Source organism: Molossus molossus, unplaced genomic scaffold (assembly GCF_014108415.1).
Source record: "Molossus molossus isolate mMolMol1 unplaced genomic scaffold, mMolMol1.p scaffold_m16_p_10, whole genome shotgun sequence".
NCBI classification, from domain to species: domain Eukaryota; kingdom Metazoa; phylum Chordata; class Mammalia; order Chiroptera; family Molossidae; genus Molossus; species Molossus molossus.
The window spans coordinates 18,139,226-18,159,973 of NW_023425345.1; the positions used below are offsets into that span (position 1 = coordinate 18,139,226).

Here is a 20,748-nt window from a genome sequence, read left to right on the forward strand (position 1 = left end):
TTGACCCCGGCCCTGGTTGGTCGTGTGGGTGGCAGCCACTCGATGTGTCCCTTCACATCGATGTTTCCCTCTCTCTCTCTTCCTCTCTCTCCCTCCCACTCTATCTGTACAAAAAATGGAAAAATATCCTCGGGTGAGGATAAAAAAAAAGAAAAAAAAAAGAGCTGCACCTCATTAGAAATTTCTATAGAGAATTTCATGGAAAGTTAGCCAAAAGTTAGATTTCTTAAGAAACTAAATATATTCTTTTAAGAATTTTATAGATTAATTTTTATAAAGAAAAAATGTGGCTAATTTGTCTAAGTTTCCCTATCCTGTATTAACCTGAAATACATGAATAAGCTTTGATACATTAACTATTATATAATTAAAGAAACCAAAAGCAAAACTCCATTTATCCTGTGTCTAAACACACTCAATTATCATATATCCACCAGAGTATTTATGAACATAAGTATCTATCCTCTGGCTAACATAGTTTGAGCTATGCAACACTTCCATAACTGTAATGGCATAGAAAGATTAATATCCATGTTTTAGGCTTAACCTATTAACACTATTTGTATTTTGTTATATATAGTTATAATCTAGGAGCATGTTAATATTCAATGGCCTACCTGAATCCAATCAAGTAAGCATACTCAATCTAGTATGAATTAGCATGTTATTTGAGCATTTTTAAACATTACCTTTAAAAAATAGCTAGCTCTAAGTTTTTCAAGCAAGCGAAATGTAATTTAAAATACTTAATTTTAAAAATTTAAAACTCAATGTTTCATATAAGAGGTCAAAAATCTATCTTATCAACTTTATTTTGAATAAAACCATACTGTACCTGCTTACTACCATGACCAAAAGGAGTACCAGATAAATTAGTGGTTACACTGTGCAAAATAATTTCACCACTGAGAGATCCAGAAGCAACGTAGCAATCATTCCAATTATATGTTACACAAGTTACTTCATCTTTATGATCCTGAAACAAAAAATAAATGTAAGCACAGTGCCATAAAACCTTCAAAAAGCCCATTTTCATGTTTTTGCACATTTCATGTTTTATAAATATTATCTATTTGTCACCACTAATATTTGCCTTAGTATTTCCTCAAATAACCTTAAACAATCACTCAGATAAGCAGGAAACTCTCTGATCAACACCAAGTCTTTTCAAGGAACAGAGATTTATTTTTCATAACTACAATAATGATCATGCACTCTGAGACAAGAGACAGAAAGGAAAGGTAATTTTCTAAATGGCAGAATGTCTACCTTAAAGAATTCACTTCCACTGACAAGTAACATTTATTGCAAGTTGACTAGTAGGAGAGTCCCTGCCCTTTAGAGTATTACTGTTCAACTGAGAAGACAGGATATTTAAATTAATGTGAAAATGGCAGAACAAACACTAAGTGAATGGTAGAGGCAAAGTGTCAAGAGGAAAGAGAAAGAGGCATCACTGTGAACTAAGTTGACAGAGGAAGCTTTATGGAAGACACAAGGTTTGAGTTCAACTTAAAGAAATGATAAAAGCTAAATTAGGGGAAGGGGAAATAAACCAGAAACTGCAAAATGGAAGAAAGCAAAAAACAAAAGCCCCAAAGCCAGAATGAGAGATGATAGCAGCTGCTTTCATTTGCAGAGACCCTACTAATGCTGGGAGCTTTATACATTATTATTATTATTATATTTTTAATCCTCACCTGAAGACATTTTCATTGATTTTTTTTTTTTTAAGAGAGAAAGAGGAGAAGGGAGAAGGAGAGGGAGAGAAACATTGATCAGTTGCCTCCTGCAGGCACCCCAACCAGCACAGGGATTGAACCAGCAAGCTAGGTATGTGTCCTGATGAGGAATAAAACCTGTGACCTTTCTGTGTACAGGAAGGTGCTCCTACCAACTGAGCCACACCAGCCAGAACTATATATACTAATCCTTAGAACGATCTTGGAAACAATGTCATTTTTCCCACCAAATGAAGCACAGAAAGGTTAAGAAACCTGTGTAAGCCCTGGTCAGTTGGCTCAGCGGTTAGAGAACCTGCGACTCCTCAGCCTGTGGACCAAGGAGTCGCAGGTTCAATTCTGTCTAGGGAACATACCTCGGTTGTGGTTCGTCCCCAACCCTGGTGGGGGTCGCCAGGGTTGTGTGGGCGGCAACCAGTCAACGTCTACCTCTCACCTTGATGTTTCTCTCTCTGTCTCTGTCTCTCTCCCTCCTTCCCACTCTGTCTGAAGATAAACAAAAAAATATCCTTGGATGAGGATTTAAAAAAAAAAAAAAAAGAAAGAAACCTGTGCAAGCCCACAAAACTGCTAAGTGAAAAAGCTGGGATTCAGTTCCAGGTCAAACTCCAAAGCCTAATTACCTCCCTCTATAATGGACTGTCTCCCAAATCCAAAGGGGAATCCACTTGGAGGAAAAAAAACTTTTTTGGTTTTAAACAGAGTTCACAAAGACTACGTTTTCCAGCATCAAATCAGAGATATCTAGCAGGAACACAGAAAAGTGATCAGGATTAAGAATATAGTTTTTAACAGTTTGGTGTCATACCTTAATAATATAAACAAACTAACCTTTGTATCTAATAATTAGGTTAATGTAATACCAAGAATAGTAACTATAATATTCCACTATTATATTACAATTTTTATATTGTAATAACTATAATAGTACAACTTTATCAAATGGTCCAAGCATGTTTGAAAATGTCTTTACATTTTATTCCTTTTCTAAATCAAAGAAGCAACTGCTATCCTGAGAAAAAAATGTCTGATGAGAAGAAAAAGGAGAGTAGACTTTTAGTGCATTGTTCCCATCTAGAAAATTAAGAACATGAAGTCCAATACAATTTCTATGACTTTGTAGAGAGACAGGTGTCTTCCTTATTTCAATTGTAGAAAATAACTGTCACCCAGTACACATTTACTAAGCACCTATCAAGTGCCAGAAACTGTGTTTTTATCAGAAAGAGCACTGCAGACAAGGGATCCAAAGGCGAAAGATTTCCCACTATCACAATTAGTCAAATACTTGTTAATTGAATGAATGAAAGAATGAAGTTCTGTAAGAGTTTCAAACAAGGAGAAGAGAAAATGCTACCTGGATTAGTTAGGAAAGCTGAGAATGGGAAAAAATGAGTGGAATCCTGCAGTGCAGTAGGAGAAATGGGGGTATGAGATGTTCCTATACTGTGTGACAATATGTGACAAAACCGGCCTCAGACTTCTAAACTCCCCTCACCTCTGTAAAATGTTCCCTGTTTATAGTAAGCATATCCCTCTAAATAGCTTTGATTCAATTATTTTATCATTTAAAAGAGTAAACAATGAACATTTCATCTTTGCCATTACTAGTTGTTAGACATTAAACAAGTTCTTGAACACTTCGGAGTCCGAGTTTCTCCGTCTGTACACAGGAAAGTACTACCTGCTTTTCAGTTGTTGACATAAACAGAATATATGTTAAGCACAGTGGCTGGCATATGAAAGAACTAAAAAATTAACTATTCTCATTACTGGCAACCTTTTGATTTTCCTTAAAACTCTTCAAAGTTTAGCTAATATCTAAAAAATGAACTTCCAAAGGTAATATTTTAAACAGCAATTACAAGATTACATTTCACTATGACAAAACCATTCTTCTATTTGCCATTCCCCTAGTAAGACTTAATTCAACAACATTAAGATTTATAACAAAGTGATAATGATGTCTGGTGTCTGACTCAAAACAACCTGAGGGAAGAACAGACGAGGGCATAGTTTCATTAGAACATGCGTTGATTATCACTGAAGTCTGATGATGAATACGTGTGTGTATATATGTGTGCACAAATGTATAAAAGTTTAACATTTTTAAAAACATAAAAATTAAAAACTATAAAGATAAACTTCCAAATATTAAAAAGACACAATAGTGAAAAGCAAAATTCCAAAAATATCATCACAACCCAAATATGTAAAGAATCTTTTTTACTTTCTGAAACTGCAAAAGGCTATTTAAAGAAATAGTAAGTGTAAATGCTAAATTATTTTAGAAAATATTTCATTATCAAGATGAAAATATATACACATAAAAATAACAGAGTCGCAGCCAAAGATACTAAAGAAAAAGCCAATTCCCCAGCTCTAATTACCAGATAGACTACTGTTATCCCAAAACCACACTCAATTTTTTTAAGTGTCTTAAAAAAAGATCTCTGATGACAAGACACTTTAGAAAACGTGAAGGAAGTGGTTCATTCAAACAAGACTAGAACTAAGTGAAACAAAAAACGTTTTAAACACCATAATGTGCCTTAGTGATATACATGAAGGAAGAAACAGACAAAAATATATATACATAAGTTTTCGGTTAAACAGCATCTTTATTTTCCCTAAAAAATCTCACTTCAATTCTAAAGCATCTTATTTTTATCATAAAAACTCAACAGTGAAAGAAAAGTTTGGTAACTAAACACATTGTGAAATACCTATTTCTGTAAGGATTTTAAAAACAACCCAAGTTCCTTACCTTAAGAGATCGATGAACTCTTTTTGATTTTAAATCCCAAATATTAACAGTGTTATTCAGGCCTCCGCTTACCAAATACATAGATGAGGAATTTAAACTGACACATGTCTGCTTTTGCTATTAAAGGGGAAAAAAAAAATTATCTTAACAGAGCACAGAGATGACTTTCAAGTCTTAGTCAATACTTAGTAACCACTTCATAAATATTTCTTGAATTAAATGCTATAAATATGCTAATACTTATACTAAAGATTCACCAGTAATCAGTCATCTTCTACATGGATCCTACAGCTTGTCAAAGTTCAAAAAGGCTCCAAGTAAATCAACCAGATTCATGTTCTCTGCCATACAACAGAGGTGACAGGAAGCTTAGGGAACACCAGCAAGTCCCATCCTCCTGTCAGGCTTTACTTGCCCTTACAATCTCCCTTTACCAACACCTGCTCTTGAACTTGCACAGGACACTCTGAATTCCAATCACCTGCAGCTCAGGAAACACTAAAGGTAGAGGAGACTTTAAAGGATCCCTAAACCCTTTATTTTACAGATGGGGAAAGTTTTATAAAGAGGACAAGATACTTGCCCAAAGTCTCACAGCAAATCTCCCCCTAAGAAACCGAATTCTCAAACACCGAGTCATCAGAATGTAACTCTACAGTCTTCTCTATGTCTCTAAGGACACAATCCAATAGTTTCTCAAGATAAAATTACAGAATTACCTTTGATTCCTGATTCTCCCTCCCCTCAATCTACCATAAATTCTCTAAACTCCAACACGAAAATAAATTCCACACGCCCCCTGTATCTATCACTACTACTAGCACCCTAATCCAAACCCTGCGGAACCACCCACAGCAGCCTCCTAACTGGCTGTCCTCCTCCCACTCCTACTTCTATACATTCTGTTCTCCATAAGTAGGGTGACCTTTAGATATGTAAATCTGATTATGTCTCCCAATTAAAAATCTTCAATGACTTCTAATCAACCCTACAATAAACTGGCTATCAGAGCCCTATTTGTCTGGCCCCTCCTACCTCATCTCACTTTCCTCCTCACCCTCTAATTCTCCAGCCACAAGGACCTTTTTGCATTCCTTAAACACAACACTCTATTCTTGCCTCAAGGCTTCTATAACAGCTACTCCTGCCGGAAAGCTAAAGTGTGAGAACTCTGGCTGAATGGCTTCTTCTGGTCAATAGAGAGTGCCTTAAATGCCACCTCTTCAGGAGACGTCCCTTGGCCACATAAGGAGGTATCTTATTTTAGTTCTCAGCATAACAACTTATCACTATCTGGGTATCCTGTTTACTAGTTTATTGTCAGTCTTCCACCAGAATGTCATTTTCATTATAGCAAAGACCACATCCATGCTCAATAAGTATTTATAAAATAAATGGCTAAAAATACAGAGGCTACCAAGCTTTTCTCACGATAATTATCTGAACGTCATCTACCTGGTGGTGCCCATCCATCAGAACAAAATGTTGCATGTTTTTTCCTATTTAACCTTCAGGTACACTATGTAGTTACATTAATGTTCTTACCTCCAGTTGAATGCTATGGAAGAAAAATAGAGAAATGAATTCCAAAGGGGATATATTTGTGACTTAGTCAAAAGCCAAAGTATATAGGTCAGGCAAGGCATCTCACCTTCCTGAGCTCATGTTTTTTCATCTGAGAAATGAGATCTACTGTTCCTACCTTGAGGGTCCACGCATCTCAAAAACATCCTCTACTCAAGAGGGCACCGGATTCTTAAAAGGGTGCAGATGGTGTCCTGCCCCAAGGTGTATTACAGCTCTTGAATTTTGACCAAGAGTCCAAATTACTAACACATATAAAAATATCAGGAGCACATTAGGTCAATATATAAGTATAGTAGGTATAATTCTCTTGTAGGTACCATACTAGAAACTGACTTTGGGCTAAACAGACTAGTAAGATTTTGAATGTGGTTATCACTGCAAATCAGGACAGTTTGCTAAGAGGTATAAAAATAACCTTTAAAGAAAACAGACAAGAATGATGTCCATCAAAGATTGCTATATCAGGATTCTAACTGTCAAAAACAACTCAAATTATTCTTAAGGGCTCAGAACCAAAGCTATATTTACAGCTGGCTTACCCTGATAATAGAAGATTTTTTTATGTTAATATATTATTAATATAGCTAATGAACTTAAATAATTAATGAAAATCGTGTAGTTATTACAAGAATCCTGTACCCCAAGACACAAGCAATGGGTGCAGTTTTGAAAATCTAAAAATAACAGCTGACCAAATCTCTAGGTTATATAGTAGCCTGTCATATCCATTCTAATACTGTTAATACCAATCTGCCTACTTTAAAGATGTAAAATACAAAATCAAAGAAAATAAATGTAACTTAAAGTTCTATTCAAAAAATAATGTTTAGGTAAAAATCATATTTTCCCATGTAGAAAAGGTCTAATATCTCAATAGCACGTGAGTAAAAAAAAAACTTGGATCCTACAAAGCAAAGGTTACAAGAAACTATTAGTAAAAGCTAAAGAACCAATGTCTGCAAAGTACTTTTATAAAGTAAATTAAAGCAGACTCAGATTATAACTATAATGACCTCACTTCAGCCACATACATTCTGATATCTTTTTTTTTTTATCCTCACCCAAGGACATTTTTTCATTTTTTGTTCAGATAGAATGGGAAGGAGAGAGAGGAAGAGAGAGAGAAAAACATCGATGTGAAAGGGACACATCAAGTGGTTGCCACCCACAGGACCCAACCAGGGCCGGGAACAAAATGCAACCAAGGTACATGCCTATAGTGGAAACCGAACCGAGGTCTCTCTGGACCACAGGCGGAAACTCTAACCGCTGAGACAAACTGGCCAGGGCCTGATGTGTTTCTTAACTGTGGGAAAAGAAATAACTACAGCCACTGATGTGGAATATTCACAAAATTCTTAGAATTGTGTCACATTTGTGAATATCGTCTGTTAGTTTCATACTTTAATAACAAAAACAAGAAGATACCAAACTGGTTTTAAGGTTTAATGTAAAAGTAGCATAAGATATATTGTGGCAGAGTTGGAAATCAAAATTATTTTGATGTTGATATTTAATTAATGATAATTAAAATTATTTTGATGTTGATATTTAAGTAAAGGCAGTTTGTCAGTTGCCTTTGACAGGATTTAAAGATTCAAAGATGATGACTAAGGTATTCTGCCTGCTCCTGAAGGGTTCATTTTGACTTCCATCAACCAAGGATGCTCTCTGCCTCAATGTTACTTAACTGAGTCTGAATAGGCAGCAGACCTCAAACCCCATTTCTACCCTTAGCATGCTCTCTGCACTAGCCTCCAACAAGCATGGGCTACATTCAAGCTTGGGTCAATCCCACCAGATACCTTTAGAAGAGGACTGATAGAAATCAAAAATGCTTTTTAAATTAGATGAGCTTATTATATCTCACTGTCCTGCTGTGTTCTTTCTAATTGGGCTCCCTTACCTATTCCAGTGTGTAAAATTAGGACTGTTCATAATATTTTAGAGTCTGCTAGGAAATCCGAAACTTCAAAAAGAACAAGTTATCAACTACTTGTACCTTTTTATTTAGATCATGTTATTTTTAAAAGAAATAGCTTGAAAATAGCTATTGAAAATTCCAATAGATTGGAAATGAGGTAGCCAGCAATATCCTGAATCAAAGAGATTAACTTATAAAACAAAAGAATAAGAAAATAATATGCAATGAAAGCTTCAATTAAATGCTCTGGGACCAAAGCTCATTTTGAATAGCCGTCCTTTTCTAGGAAGGTTTGGGGAGACTCGGCAGGCCCTTCAGTGCAGGAGGACAGAAGCTAAAGCAGAAGGCTGCCATCAGACAAGGGTCCTTACCTGATAGTCCTCATCCAATGTCAGTAAAGGCAGGGCTACATCATTAGAGCTTTATGGTCAAATTAACCTAATCACTTAAGTGGGATTTAGTCCTTAAAAAGGCAGCAATACCAGGGAACCTCCAACGGAGGAAAAATGGAGAAAGCAAATGCCTAGTGTTATTTTACTTAAAGATGTTTCCATACCTATCTCACCTATAAGTATTAGGGTATTATTTTGAGCCTAGGTTAAGCATAATGTTTTTAAATACCTTCATATTTAGTTGCAAGCACCATAATAAATAAGCAGTTACCACTCAAGTAGAACAAAGATTTTATTTTCATTTTTTTTAAAGTTCACTTACCCCTTCACCAAGTTCTAAAAGTGGAACAGGTTTACATTTGCAACTTGAAACAACAATTTTGTCGCCACTGGAAGATGCTGAAACTAGAAAGTTATCTAAATGAAGAGTTATGGAACATAAAACAATCCATGAGCATCTCTAGCACTAGACTATTAATATAAGAATTGTGAGGATAAAAGCAAGCACACTAACCTAACAAAAGCAAATGAACACAGTATATATATCAGCTTTCAAAAATGGCTCATTTACTAATTACTAATTCTCTTTGCTACCACCACAGAGAAGAACTGTCCTTGCTGGCTTTGCTATCACTTGATAACTATTTAACCCACGTGAAATACTACTCCATTTTCCAAGAGTAGGCCAGAAGGTTTAATTTTATTCTTCAAGAATGAAAGCATGCCCTGGCCGGTTTGGCTCAGCAGTTAGAGCGTCAGCCTGCGGTCCTGAGAGACCTGGGTTCAGTTCCCGCTAAGGGCGCATACCTCGGTTGCAGTTTGTCCCCGGCCCTGGTCGGTTGTGTGGGTGGCAGCCACTCGATGTGTTCCTTTCACATCGATGTTTCTCTCTCTCTCTGTTCCTTTCTCTCCCTCCCACTCTACCTGAACAAAAAATGGAAAAATGTCCTCGGGTGAGGATAAAAAAAAAAAAAAGAATGAAAGCATGATAAAAGCATCATCAGCAAATATTAATCAGCTTTTTCATTTATGAACACTGTTCCAGATAGTTTTATTAACACAGTGTTTGGTACCCATATAAGCTAGGAAGCAATATCTATACTAGTCTCCTATTTGTCCACTAAAAAAAATAAAAACCGATATTTCCTCAGAACTAGAATTTTTGTGATAGAATGTTTCAATCTTAAATGTATTAAAAATAAATAAATATTACAGTGAATATAGCAAATATAAATAAATGTGGTTAAACAGCAACTATGTACATTATGGAAGAGTTTTATTTTAAATAATATTTAAATTATTTAACTTTTAATATCATTAAATTTTAAAATTTAACTTAAATAAATTTAAACTTATATTTACCTTATTTTACATGGAACAATCAGTAAACACAAAACAATGTTATGTATTTTAAAACTAAAATAATTAGCCCTTGCCCGTTTGGCACAGAGGTTAGAGCATCAGTTCACGGACTGAAAGGTCACAGGTTCAATTCCGGTCAAGGGCATGAATCTGGGTTGCACGTTTGATCCCTGGCCCCAGTCAGGGTCATGCAGGAGGCAACCAATCAATGTGCCTCTCTCATATTGATGTTTCTCTCTCTCTCTCCCTCCCTCCCTTCCACTCTATCTAAAAATCAATGGGAAAAAATATATATCCTCAGATGAAGATTAACAAAAAAATAAAATAAAACTAAAATAATTAAATATTAATATACTGAAGAATAAGAGTTTGATTTTGAAAGTGATAACAAATTATCAGAAGTTTAAATTAATGCTTTTTAACAAGCAAAGTTCTAAATGCATTACTTTTGGATGATTTACATCACATGCAAATATTGTGTCAACAGATCATGGGCTGTGATTTTATTATAATACATGCTTCAAACAAAATAATTTACACCTAGATATTACAGCATTGAGAAAAATAAGTCATTTCTCTTTCCTTGGCTCCTTCCTCTGTTTACTGTTACTTTTCTCCTAGGAATATAAAAATTTTAAAAAACAGAAAGAAAATATGAGAGGGTCAAATAGTAAGTAACTATTTTTATTTCTCATGTAGTTTTAGAAGTCATGAGAAAGTGAGAAACATTATCTCGAGGACCAAAAACGCAAAACACAGAACAGTAATCTCCCTGGCACGTCACCATTAACCCCGCCTTTGGAATCCATGCAAAGTGGCCTCCAAGTTTCTGACTCTAGGAAGTCCTTATTCATCGGTAACTAACCTCCATGGCAGAAATCAAAGCTTCATTAGGAGGACGATTATACGAAGGCTTCCAGTACACATCTACTGTACAGGAAAGCCACACAGAAATAAGACCGTTTCCAAAAGTCATGACACCTCCTCACAGTCACATCAGTTTTACTGACAGACCATTAAGGGGGATATCAGTTAATGCCAACTGTTAAAAAAAAAAAACTCCTTGGAATACAAATAAACCAAAAATAACAAATTTTACCAAGTAATTCTACTTATCTCTAATACAGTAAGTAACAGAGAAAAATTAATCTCTAAACATAATAAAAATCCAGCAATAAAGAACCTCACATATCTGTCTGTCACTCTCCAAAAACATTGCCTTCCACTACACATCTGGAAAGGACTTCAGAAAGGCAGTCACCTCACCATGAGTTTGATTAATAGAGCACCAAAGTAATTTATTCTGCTACTATAATAAAAATTCAAGGAATGATGAAGTAAATTTAATTCATTAAGAAAATTCATCATTTTTGTTACGTATTTGAAAGAACAGTTAGGTTAAGCATGAACACTTCTAATGGTTTTGTTCATGAATCAGTCACATTTTAAAGCTTTGATAGTTTTACTTTCATCAAGAGGCAGAATATTAATACTATGGTATAGATAAGATCAGACACATAAAAACCTAATGTGTTGTTTAAGAAACAGTGTATATATATGAATTTCACAAAAGAATGATAACTTGTAGCATACCAAGTATATAGAACATCTACATACAAAAAGTGATGAGTACTTTGTTCACAGTGGTTCTCAACTGGGGGCTACTGGCATCTGGTGGACAGAGGCCAGAAAGACTTCTACTAAACATTCTCTACTGCACGTACAGCCCCCATAACAAAAAAATATCTGGCCCAAAATGTCAACAGTGCGAGGCCGAGAAATCCTGAGTTACAAGTTTCACTGCCTCATTGAGTTTACACACATAATAGGAGCTTACTTAGAAGGGGAGGGTGTGAATCAGAAACATAGAAAGCTTAGAAAAGTTCAGTAATTTCTCTGAACATTTAGGAAATGAGACTATTTTCATCATAGAAAGGAAGAGAAATACAAGAGTAAATCAGTAGGATGAGGATGCCGGACCATTTTAATTTTTATCTTCTCCCCCAACCTTTGTTTCTGCTTCTGAGTTCTATCATTAATTTCCAGACCAGATCCACAAATATTCACATGTAGATACAAAAACTCATTCCAAACCTTTCAGAATTTTTTCCACCATTACCTACCTTAATCCATTTGATTTAATGACAAAACTAATTCTATGGTCTAGATCTAATAATTAATCTATATGTGTGTGTATATACAGGGGTGGGCAAAAGTTGGTTCTCAGTTGTTCAGATGGCAAATAATAATTAATAAATAATAGCCCTGGCCAGTTTGCTCAATAGTTAGAGTGTCAGCACGTGGACCAAAGGGTCACAGGTTCAATTCTGGTAAAGGGCACATACCTGGGTTGCAGCCCTGGTCGGGGTCATGCAGGAGGCAACCAATTGATGTTTCTCTCTCGTATCAATGTTTCTTTCTCCCTCTCTCTCTCTCTCTCTCTCTCTCTCTGCTTCCCTACCTTTCACTCTATCTAAAATTCAATGGAAAAATATCCTCAGGTGAGGATTAACAAAAATAAATAAATATAACACAAGAATAAATTCTGTTTCATCCACTCACAACTGTAAACCTACTTCTGACCACCCGTGTGTGTGTGTGTGTGTGTGTGTGTGTGTATGTGTAGCAGTGTTTTTCAATATAATGGGCTGCAACTAAAATGTTTTAGAGAGAAATCAGTGTGTAATTTATATGATATACTGTTCAGTAAACTATTTCTTTTGATCTATCTTTCATAGCTATGCAAAATATAGTTCTCATTATGGGTTGCATGCAAAAGTTCCATTGGTTGTTAAATCTAACAAAAAGTGGTTTTGGTTTTTTTTAAAAAGGATACTATTGCTGCTCCAACACATTGAGCTGATTCCATGTGGTGATGTATGTGGGTTGAATTTATCCACCAATGTCATGGATGAAGCATCCCATATTTTAATATCATCTCCCGATGAAGCAAATCTGTGGTTTTCCTGCATGACTGCACCTACAGATAGTTTAAAACAATATATCAGAAAAGGAACAATTAAAGACAGGCCAAAAAAAAAGTTAAAATGAGGCATCTAATCCAACACAACTGGCACTACTGTCCACTTCTGTCCCCAAGAGTGTGCTCACCACAAAATAGCTGGAGTGATCTTTCTAAAATGTGAACCAGATCATCATCTTACTTGACTCTTCCCATGGCTCTCCACAGCAGTTATGATGAAATCCAAGTTTCTTAGCATGCTTTACGTGACCTACCCAGCCCGGGCAACGCTTCCCTGCAACCACCAGTCTCATGGCCTTCCTTCTTGCATCCATGTCTTTCATTTGCTGCCCCTCTGCCTGGAATGCTCTTTCCCCAGATTCCCCATGGTCATCTCCCTCACATCATTCCAGTCTCAGCTTAAATGTCTCCTCCTCAGAAAAGTCATCTCTAATCAGCATGACTAAAGCAGCCCCATACCAGTTGCCCTATATCCCATTATCCCATTTCATTTATTTTCATGGCACTTCCTCCTGTCTGCGATTCTTATTTTATTCATAACGTCTGCCACTCCCCACCCCCAACCCCAACTTGCACCAAACAAAGATCCTCAGAACAGAGATTCTGTCTTGTTTCCTACGTCTTGAAACATTCCTGGCACACAATAGGTCCTCACAAATAAGTGTTGAATAGGTAATCTTCTAATCTTTTTAAAAATATATCATAAACACTACCACTTCTGCAGATCTGAATCCTGACACTCGAGTTTTTCCAAATAATTCAAAATCAGCAGATACAGCCAAAGATGTCACTAATCCCTGTATCAATTCATGGTCTACAATGCCATCGCTCATATTATTTATTCACAGTATATAGTTCAAACACAGTGCTGACAAAGTGACTTCACAAATTAAAGCAATCTAGAAGACAGAAAGCAAAAAAGCTGCTCTAGGCAGACACTTTAAAGAGCAGCAAACAGTAATGCATGACAAGTTTTTTTTAAAAGGTTCAAAAATACATGAGAGGAAGGGGAAGGGAAAAGAAGGGGACCTAGAAATATGTCCTCCATACATTCCTGGTGTGGACATTTCACGAGTACAGCCCAGCATTAGTGATGTCACAGACAGGTTCCCCAAGTCATCAACAAAACACTGCACTTATGTCCAGTACACTCTATTTCAAAGGACAAGTTAGAGCAATAATAAATTATAGGGCCCTTTGAGTCACAAGAGACAAAAAAAAATGTTTAATGTGTTTATAAAAAGGCTAAAATGTGTGTTAACTAGAAAAGTCGCTTATGTGATTCATTATGGTTCATTCATGAGATAAATACAGAGCTACTCAAAGCCCTTAGTCATCTGTTGCAACGTAGACACTGTGTTTGGATTTGGTGCCTTAACATGTTGCAACGTGCCCTTTTGGTTCCCTACTCAAGAACAATCGAGTGCAGGAAAGGCGATCTCTAAACCCAGTAAACACAACTGAAAGCTGTCTCTACAATAATCTTACACCATTCCCGTTAAGGGGTGTGGTACATAGGAAGGATCACTTAAGCTAGGGCTCAGAAAAAGGGGTTCAAACGCTGTGCCCCAGACTTTAGGTGCTAGTGACTTTGGCCAAGTCATTTAATGCCTGTTTCCTTCTCTGAAAGTGGAGTGGGGAAGGGGACCATCTGCCCCTCTACCTGGGTCTTCTGCGAGCTGAGCACCGTGAAGGGGGCGGGGGGACAGTAATTACATCAGCCTTGCAGAGTGGGTCCCACAGAAAGTGAGCAGTCAGGACACAGGGCGCTAACATGCCCGCCCGCCCAGGATTTGGGGATAACAGCTACAGGAAACAACACTTAGTGCGAACCCATAAAAGTTCTCCAACTTCCATTCACCAAAAATGCATTTCACTTGCAGAAGACCTGCTCGACTGAGGTTACCTTGTAAAATGCATTCGAGCACCTGATACACGAGTGATGTTCGAGAGGTTTGCATAAAGGAGGACGGACTGCGGAGAGGCTGCAAACTTGTACGGGGGCGGCACAGCTCCCAGAGCCGCCACCAGCACACCCCAGCTGCCCGGGCCACCTCTCAGGCCCGGCAGGAGGCCGTCGCGGGCGGGGGCGCGCGACCCCGGCCCGAGGCTTCCGGGAACTTCCGCGCCAAACCCGCCGCCGCGCCCCTGCCCCGCAACCGTCCGGAGCGCGGGACCAGCCGGCGCGCGGAGCCCCGGGGCCTCGGCCCCGCCCCCTGAGGTGGCCGGAGGGCGGGCGGGGTTGGGGAACATGCAAGGACACGGTGGGCGACGGCTGCTGACCCCGGCCCTCCGGAACCTCACCTCTCGGCCCCGGCACACAGAGGGCCACGGCACAGCCCGCTCCGGCGCTGGGCTTCCGGCTCCCGCCCGGACTGTTAAACTTACGCGGCCGGAAGTCCCACCCCCGAGGGGCGTCACCTGGCCAGGCGCTGCCCCAGGCGTGGATCGGGCTGGCCCGCCTAGGCCTTGGCAGGGAGAGTTATCCCCGGGCCCGGGCGGGAACTGGGGGCCTGGGGGCCTCCTCCACACCCAGCTACAGCGCTCGGGCGACTGGCAGCTACGCCTCTGCACTCCGTTCACTGCCGCCGTGTGTGCCAGGCACTGTGCTAGACTCCGCGCCGACGGACTGGTTTAGCCCGGTTCGGGGTGCAGGGGACGCACTGGGCCCTGGCCCCAGGGAGCTTACAGTCGCAGGCCAAAGTGCGCCACGTGAGGAGGCGGACGTTGACAAATAACTACATGCCTAAATGAATAGGGAAATTGTGACAGTGGCTTCAAAGAAAAGGTATATGATGTACAAAAGCCCATAACAAGAGAAATGAACGTGGATGTGGGTGTCAGATAGGCCCTCCTGCAGAGGAAAGCGTGGAGAGCAGGTAATACCACATGCAAAGCAGGAAACATGCTCGGAAAGGCTACGAAATAACTCAAAGTGTAAGTGTCTGCGTTATGTGACTTCAAATCCATGATCTTTCATCAGCATCATGATACCCAGCCAGGAACATCCAACACCACCCGGTTGGTAATTCTTTTGAAGGGGATGCTTCTCAGGGTGGAAAAGGAGCTGCACTGAGTGTTAACTGCCCCTTCCACCTGGGCCTCATAAACTTTGCTAACAGTTTTTGCTTAGAATACTTAGAAATACAGGACGTTTCTTCTGCAAACAGTGTTATTATTCTGTTATCCAAGTAAATATGGACTATGTTTCTCAGCCAGGTACATAAGCCCAGTTATTTGTTAAATAACCAGAAAATGAACAACTGCTTTCTTCAGAGCAGAAATAGAAGTACCAGCCAAGTTGTAAGGATTGATAGGGAACCTCAAAAGGAGAAAGATAGCAAGCAGCAACTGCCTTAATTGTATAATTTGTAGTTCTTGAGGTTATTAAGTTAAATTTCGACAATGATGAGGGCCTAAAGTTGGAAAATGAGAAAGCAAGGTAAGGGAGTGGGGGCAGGGACAAGCAGGGCAAATGCACAAAAGGAAATGACTAAATCTCTGAAAATTTGAAGCCAGCAGGAAAATTGAGACTAGAATATATGAAATAATATATGATATAGTAATACATATCATACATACATATTATGTTATATAATAACAAATAAAATATATATTATTTACTGAACACATACTTCACTAAGCACTATATATGTATGTGTGTATAGACATAATATAATGTATATGTATACTATATATAATTTCATCCTTTTAAAAACACATATGTACTATATTATATGTTCCCATTTTACATATGAAAAAACAGAGGTTAAGTAACTTGCTTAAGTACACACACTTAAGAAATGATATGGACTGTAGTTAAATCTAGATCCATAAAGCTACAAAGACTGTGCTGCAAACCATTATGCTATGTAGTCAAGAGCCAAAACATAGCATAAAGACCCAAGTGTTAACCTCCACTCCTTCCTCCCTGCTGATTCCACAGCCTCACCAAACCTTACATAGTTCTGGAATAGTGTCATAAACAAGTCTCAATAGATTTTAAAAGAATAAATTTACAAAGTATGTTATCTGATCACAGTAGAATTAAATAGAAATAGGAAACAATAAAACATCTAGAAAATCCACAAATATCTAAGAATTAAACAACTTTACTTCTAAACAAAGAAGAAATAAAAAAAAATAAGTTATAAATAATTCAAGCTGAGGACTTCTGGTCAAGATGGCAGCATAGGTAAACATGGTGCTCATCTCCTCTCACAACCACATCAAAATTACAACTAAACTATGGAACAATCCATTCAGAACCACTGGACATTGAGCTGAATGGAAGTCCTACAACTATGAAATTAAAGAATAAACCCCATTGAGCCCTGGCCAGTTTGGCTCAGCGGTTGAGCATCGGCCTGCAGACCAGAGAGTCCCAGGTTCGGTTCCCACTAGGGGCACATACCACAAAAAAAATAAAAAAGAATAAACCACATTGAGACTGGGAGGAAGGACGGAGACATGGACGGGCTGGTCCCACACCCATATGTGGCGAATAAAAATCAGGAGGATACCTCTGCTGTGAAGGTCCTCCCTGAGGAGTGAGGGGTCCCTGTCCCACACCAGGCCCCTCAGCTCAGGGTTCCAGAGCCAGTAAGAGAAGTCCCCATAACTCTGGCTGTAAAACCAGTAGAAACTGAGGCCAAGGGAGGCTGAGGCTTCTGGAGTCCCAGGCCGTTCCTCTTAAAGTGCCCGAACACAGACTTGGACTTGCTCCTTATGGGCTCCAGCATTGGGGAGACAGCTTGAAAGGCACCAGAGACATACAGGGAAGAACTGAGTTGTTTGGCATTGGGGCGAGAGCTGAGGGGCAGCTTTCTTCTGGATAGACTTGTGGGAAGCTGTTGTTCCTTTTGTGAGCCCTTTCCCTGGGCAGCAGACAGCTGCCATATCTGGGACTCCAGCAACCTGACTCACACTGTTTGCCACCCCGCTGTTGATTCCCTGAGGCCCTGCCCCACCCAACCTTCGGGCCCACCCAACCTGTTTCCAATGGCTTTACCTTAGAATTAACTTGTCTTGCCCTGGCCGGTTTGGCTCAGCAGTTAGAGCGTCGGCCTGCGGTCCGGAGAGACCCGGGTTCGGTTCCCACTAAGGGCACGTACCTTGGTTGCAGTTTGTCCCCAGCCCTGGTTGGGTCGTGTGGGTGGCAACCACTCGATGTGTTGCTTTCAGGTCAATGTTTCTCTCTCTCTCTCTCCCTCTCACTCTACCTGAACAAAATATCGAAAAATGTCCTCGGGTGAGGATAAAAAAAAAAAAAAAAAAGAATTAACTTGTCTTGCATTCTGCTTCAGATTTTCCTAAAATCTCTCAAACAAGCAGCATCTGACTTCAGAGAGCCCCATACCTTTTGTTAAGTGGCCCCAGGCCTGGCACTAGAAGCAGCCACCCTTGGTTCACAACTTGGCATTCCTAGGCACCTCCAAGCCCAGCACAAGAAGCAGCCATCTGCAGATCACTTTGTAGCTTATGCCAGGTAGCCCGGGTAGAACACAGGCAGAGGCTGACTTTGCCCAGAGCCAGCACACCCAGTGGACAGCTTTAGACCACATCAAAGCACCACCACCCAACCACCTCCACAAGTGACACACTCAATGAGTGGACTCAGTGGGTAACAGAGCCCTGCTGAAGTAAGTCTTGCTCTGTGTGTTGGGCCCCTACACAGCTGATCCTCCAAGGCAGTCAGAAGCAGTGGTCAGTTGGCACTGCCAGTCCTTGCCCCTGATCAGCCTGAGTAAATCCCTCCCATTGATGTGCCAACAGCAATCAAGATTCAATTACAACAGAAGGGTGTACAGTCTACACGAGGGGTATACTTCAAGGTCCCAGCTGGGGTGATCAGGGAGGCTATGCCACTGGACCCGATAGGACACCTACAACAATAGGCCACCCTACGAAGCCTAGGAGACATAGCAACTCTACCTAATACAAAGAAACACACACAGGGAAGCAGCCAAAATGAGGAGACCAAGAAACATGTCCCAAGTGAAAGAACAGAACAAAATTCAAGGAAAAGAACTAAACAAAATGGAGATAAGCAATCAATCAGATGCAGAGTTAAAAACACTGGTTATAAGGATGCTCAAGGAACTTAGTGAGAACTTCAAGGAACTTGGTGAGATCTTCAAGGAACTTAAGGAGACCTCCACGGAGCTTAGTGAGAACATCAACAACATAAAAAAGGACCAGTCAGAAATGAAGAATGCACTAACTGAAATAAAGATTAATTTACAGGGAATCAACAATAGAGTAGGTGAAGCCAAGAAGCAAACCATCAATTTGGAATATAAGGAAGCAAAAAACACCTAATAAGAACAGCAAAAAGGAAAAATAATCCAAAAAAATGAGGACAGTATAAGGAGCCTCTGGGATAACTTCAAGCATACCAACATTCGCTTCATGTGGGTGCCAGAAGAAGAGAGAGAGCAAGAAATTGAAAACCTATTTGAAAAAATGAAGACAGAAAACTTCCCTAACTTGGTGAAGGAAACAGACATACAAGTCCAGGAAGCACAGAGAGTCCTGAACAAGATGAACCCAAAGAGGTCCACACCAAGACACATCATCATCAAACTGCCAAAGGTTAAAGACAGAGAGAGAATCTTAAAAGCAGCAAGAGAAAAGCAGTTAGTTACCTACAAAGAAACTCCCATAAAATTGTCAGCCAATTTCTCAAAAGAAACTTTGCAGGCCAGAAAGGAATGGCAAGAGATATTCAAAGTGATGAAAAGCAAGGACCTACTACCAAGCAAATCTATTATTTAGAATCAATGGAGATATAAAGAGTTTCCCAGACAAGAAAAAGCTAAAGGAGTTCATCACCACCAAACCAGTATTATATGAAATGTTGAAGGGTCTTCTTGAAGGTGAAGAAGAACAAAAATATGAACAATAAATACCTATCAATTAACAATTGAATAGACAAACAAAATGAGCTAGTAGAACAGAAACAGACTCATAGATACAGAGAACTTTTTGTTGCTTGCCAAATAGGAAGGGGCTGGGGGATAGGTGAAAAAGATGAAGGAATTAAGAAGTACAAATTGGTTGTTAGACTGATGAAGCTCAAAGGGAAGAGGGGAGGAAGGGCAGGAAGAGATAAAACAAAGAACTTCTATGCATATATGCATAATCAATGGACACAAACAATAGTGTGGGGAAGGCAGCAAGGGGGCTGGATTGAGGAAGAGGGGGTCAATGGGGAAAAAGGGGGACATCTGTAATACATTCAACAATAAAGATAAGTTTAAAGAGAAATAATTCAAGCTGAATAAGTAAAATGCAACACATGAAAATTTATGCAATTCAGCTAAAGCAGTGCTTAGACAGAAATATATATAATGGCTATATTATGAAAAATAAGAAAGATCCAAAATCAGTTATTTATGCTCTCTGAAGGAACCTAGAAAAAAAGGGGCAAATTGAATATAAAGTAAAGATTAGAGTGGAGAATAATGAAATTGAAAACAAATAAGCAGTATTCTTTGAAATGATTAATAAAAATGATAAACCTCTAGCAACACCTGTCAAAAAGAAAACACAAATGATCTATCTGAGGATAAAAAGAGAGTCCATCAGTACAGAACCAATGATATTTAAAAAGATAATAAGGAAAGACTATGAACAACTTTATGTCAGTAAATTTGGAAACTTCAGTAAAATGAACAAATATCTTGAAAAACAACTGCTCCCATCTTTTCCAGGTCACAAAACCAGCTCTCTGACAAACCATTTCCTCTTCCATAGCTCCTCATGCCATTCCAAGGGCTCAAGCCAGGCATATGCAAGTCAATTCTGACTTTTCCCTCTCCTTTCCCTCCTTCTCACAAACACCCAAATACGTATTCAGTAAACCCAGTCTGTTTTATTGATGACAATCTCTCATATCTGTCCACTTCTTCCCATCCTTACTGCTGTTACCTTGATTCAAATCATCCTTGACTCTTTTATTTTTTTAATCCTTACCCAAGGACATTTTT

The 20,748-nt window shown here is 39.0% G+C and overlaps 1 protein-coding gene across 2 annotated transcripts in view; it reads right to left on the minus strand.

The window, feature by feature from the left end:
• Positions 1-15,113, minus strand: part of NEDD1 (NEDD1 gamma-tubulin ring complex targeting factor) — a 48,582-nt gene extending 33,469 nt beyond the window's left edge. The window contains exons 1-5 of one of the 2 annotated variants that reach the window (XM_036252977.1): positions 15,062-15,113; positions 12,611-12,754; positions 8,735-8,829; positions 4,510-4,626; positions 836-976 (exon numbers count right to left, since the gene is read on the minus strand). In XM_036252977.1, coding sequence (XP_036108870.1) covers positions 836-976; positions 4,510-4,626; positions 8,735-8,829; positions 12,611-12,746 — 489 coding nt within the window. In that variant the 5' untranslated portion in view covers positions 12,747-12,754; positions 15,062-15,113. Of the gene's footprint in view, positions 1-835; positions 977-4,509; positions 4,627-5,964; positions 6,070-8,734; positions 8,830-12,610; positions 12,755-15,061 lie in introns of those variants that run through there. The other variant, XM_036252978.1, reaches the window with a different exon arrangement.
• Positions 15,114-20,748: the final 5,635 nt, after the last annotated feature.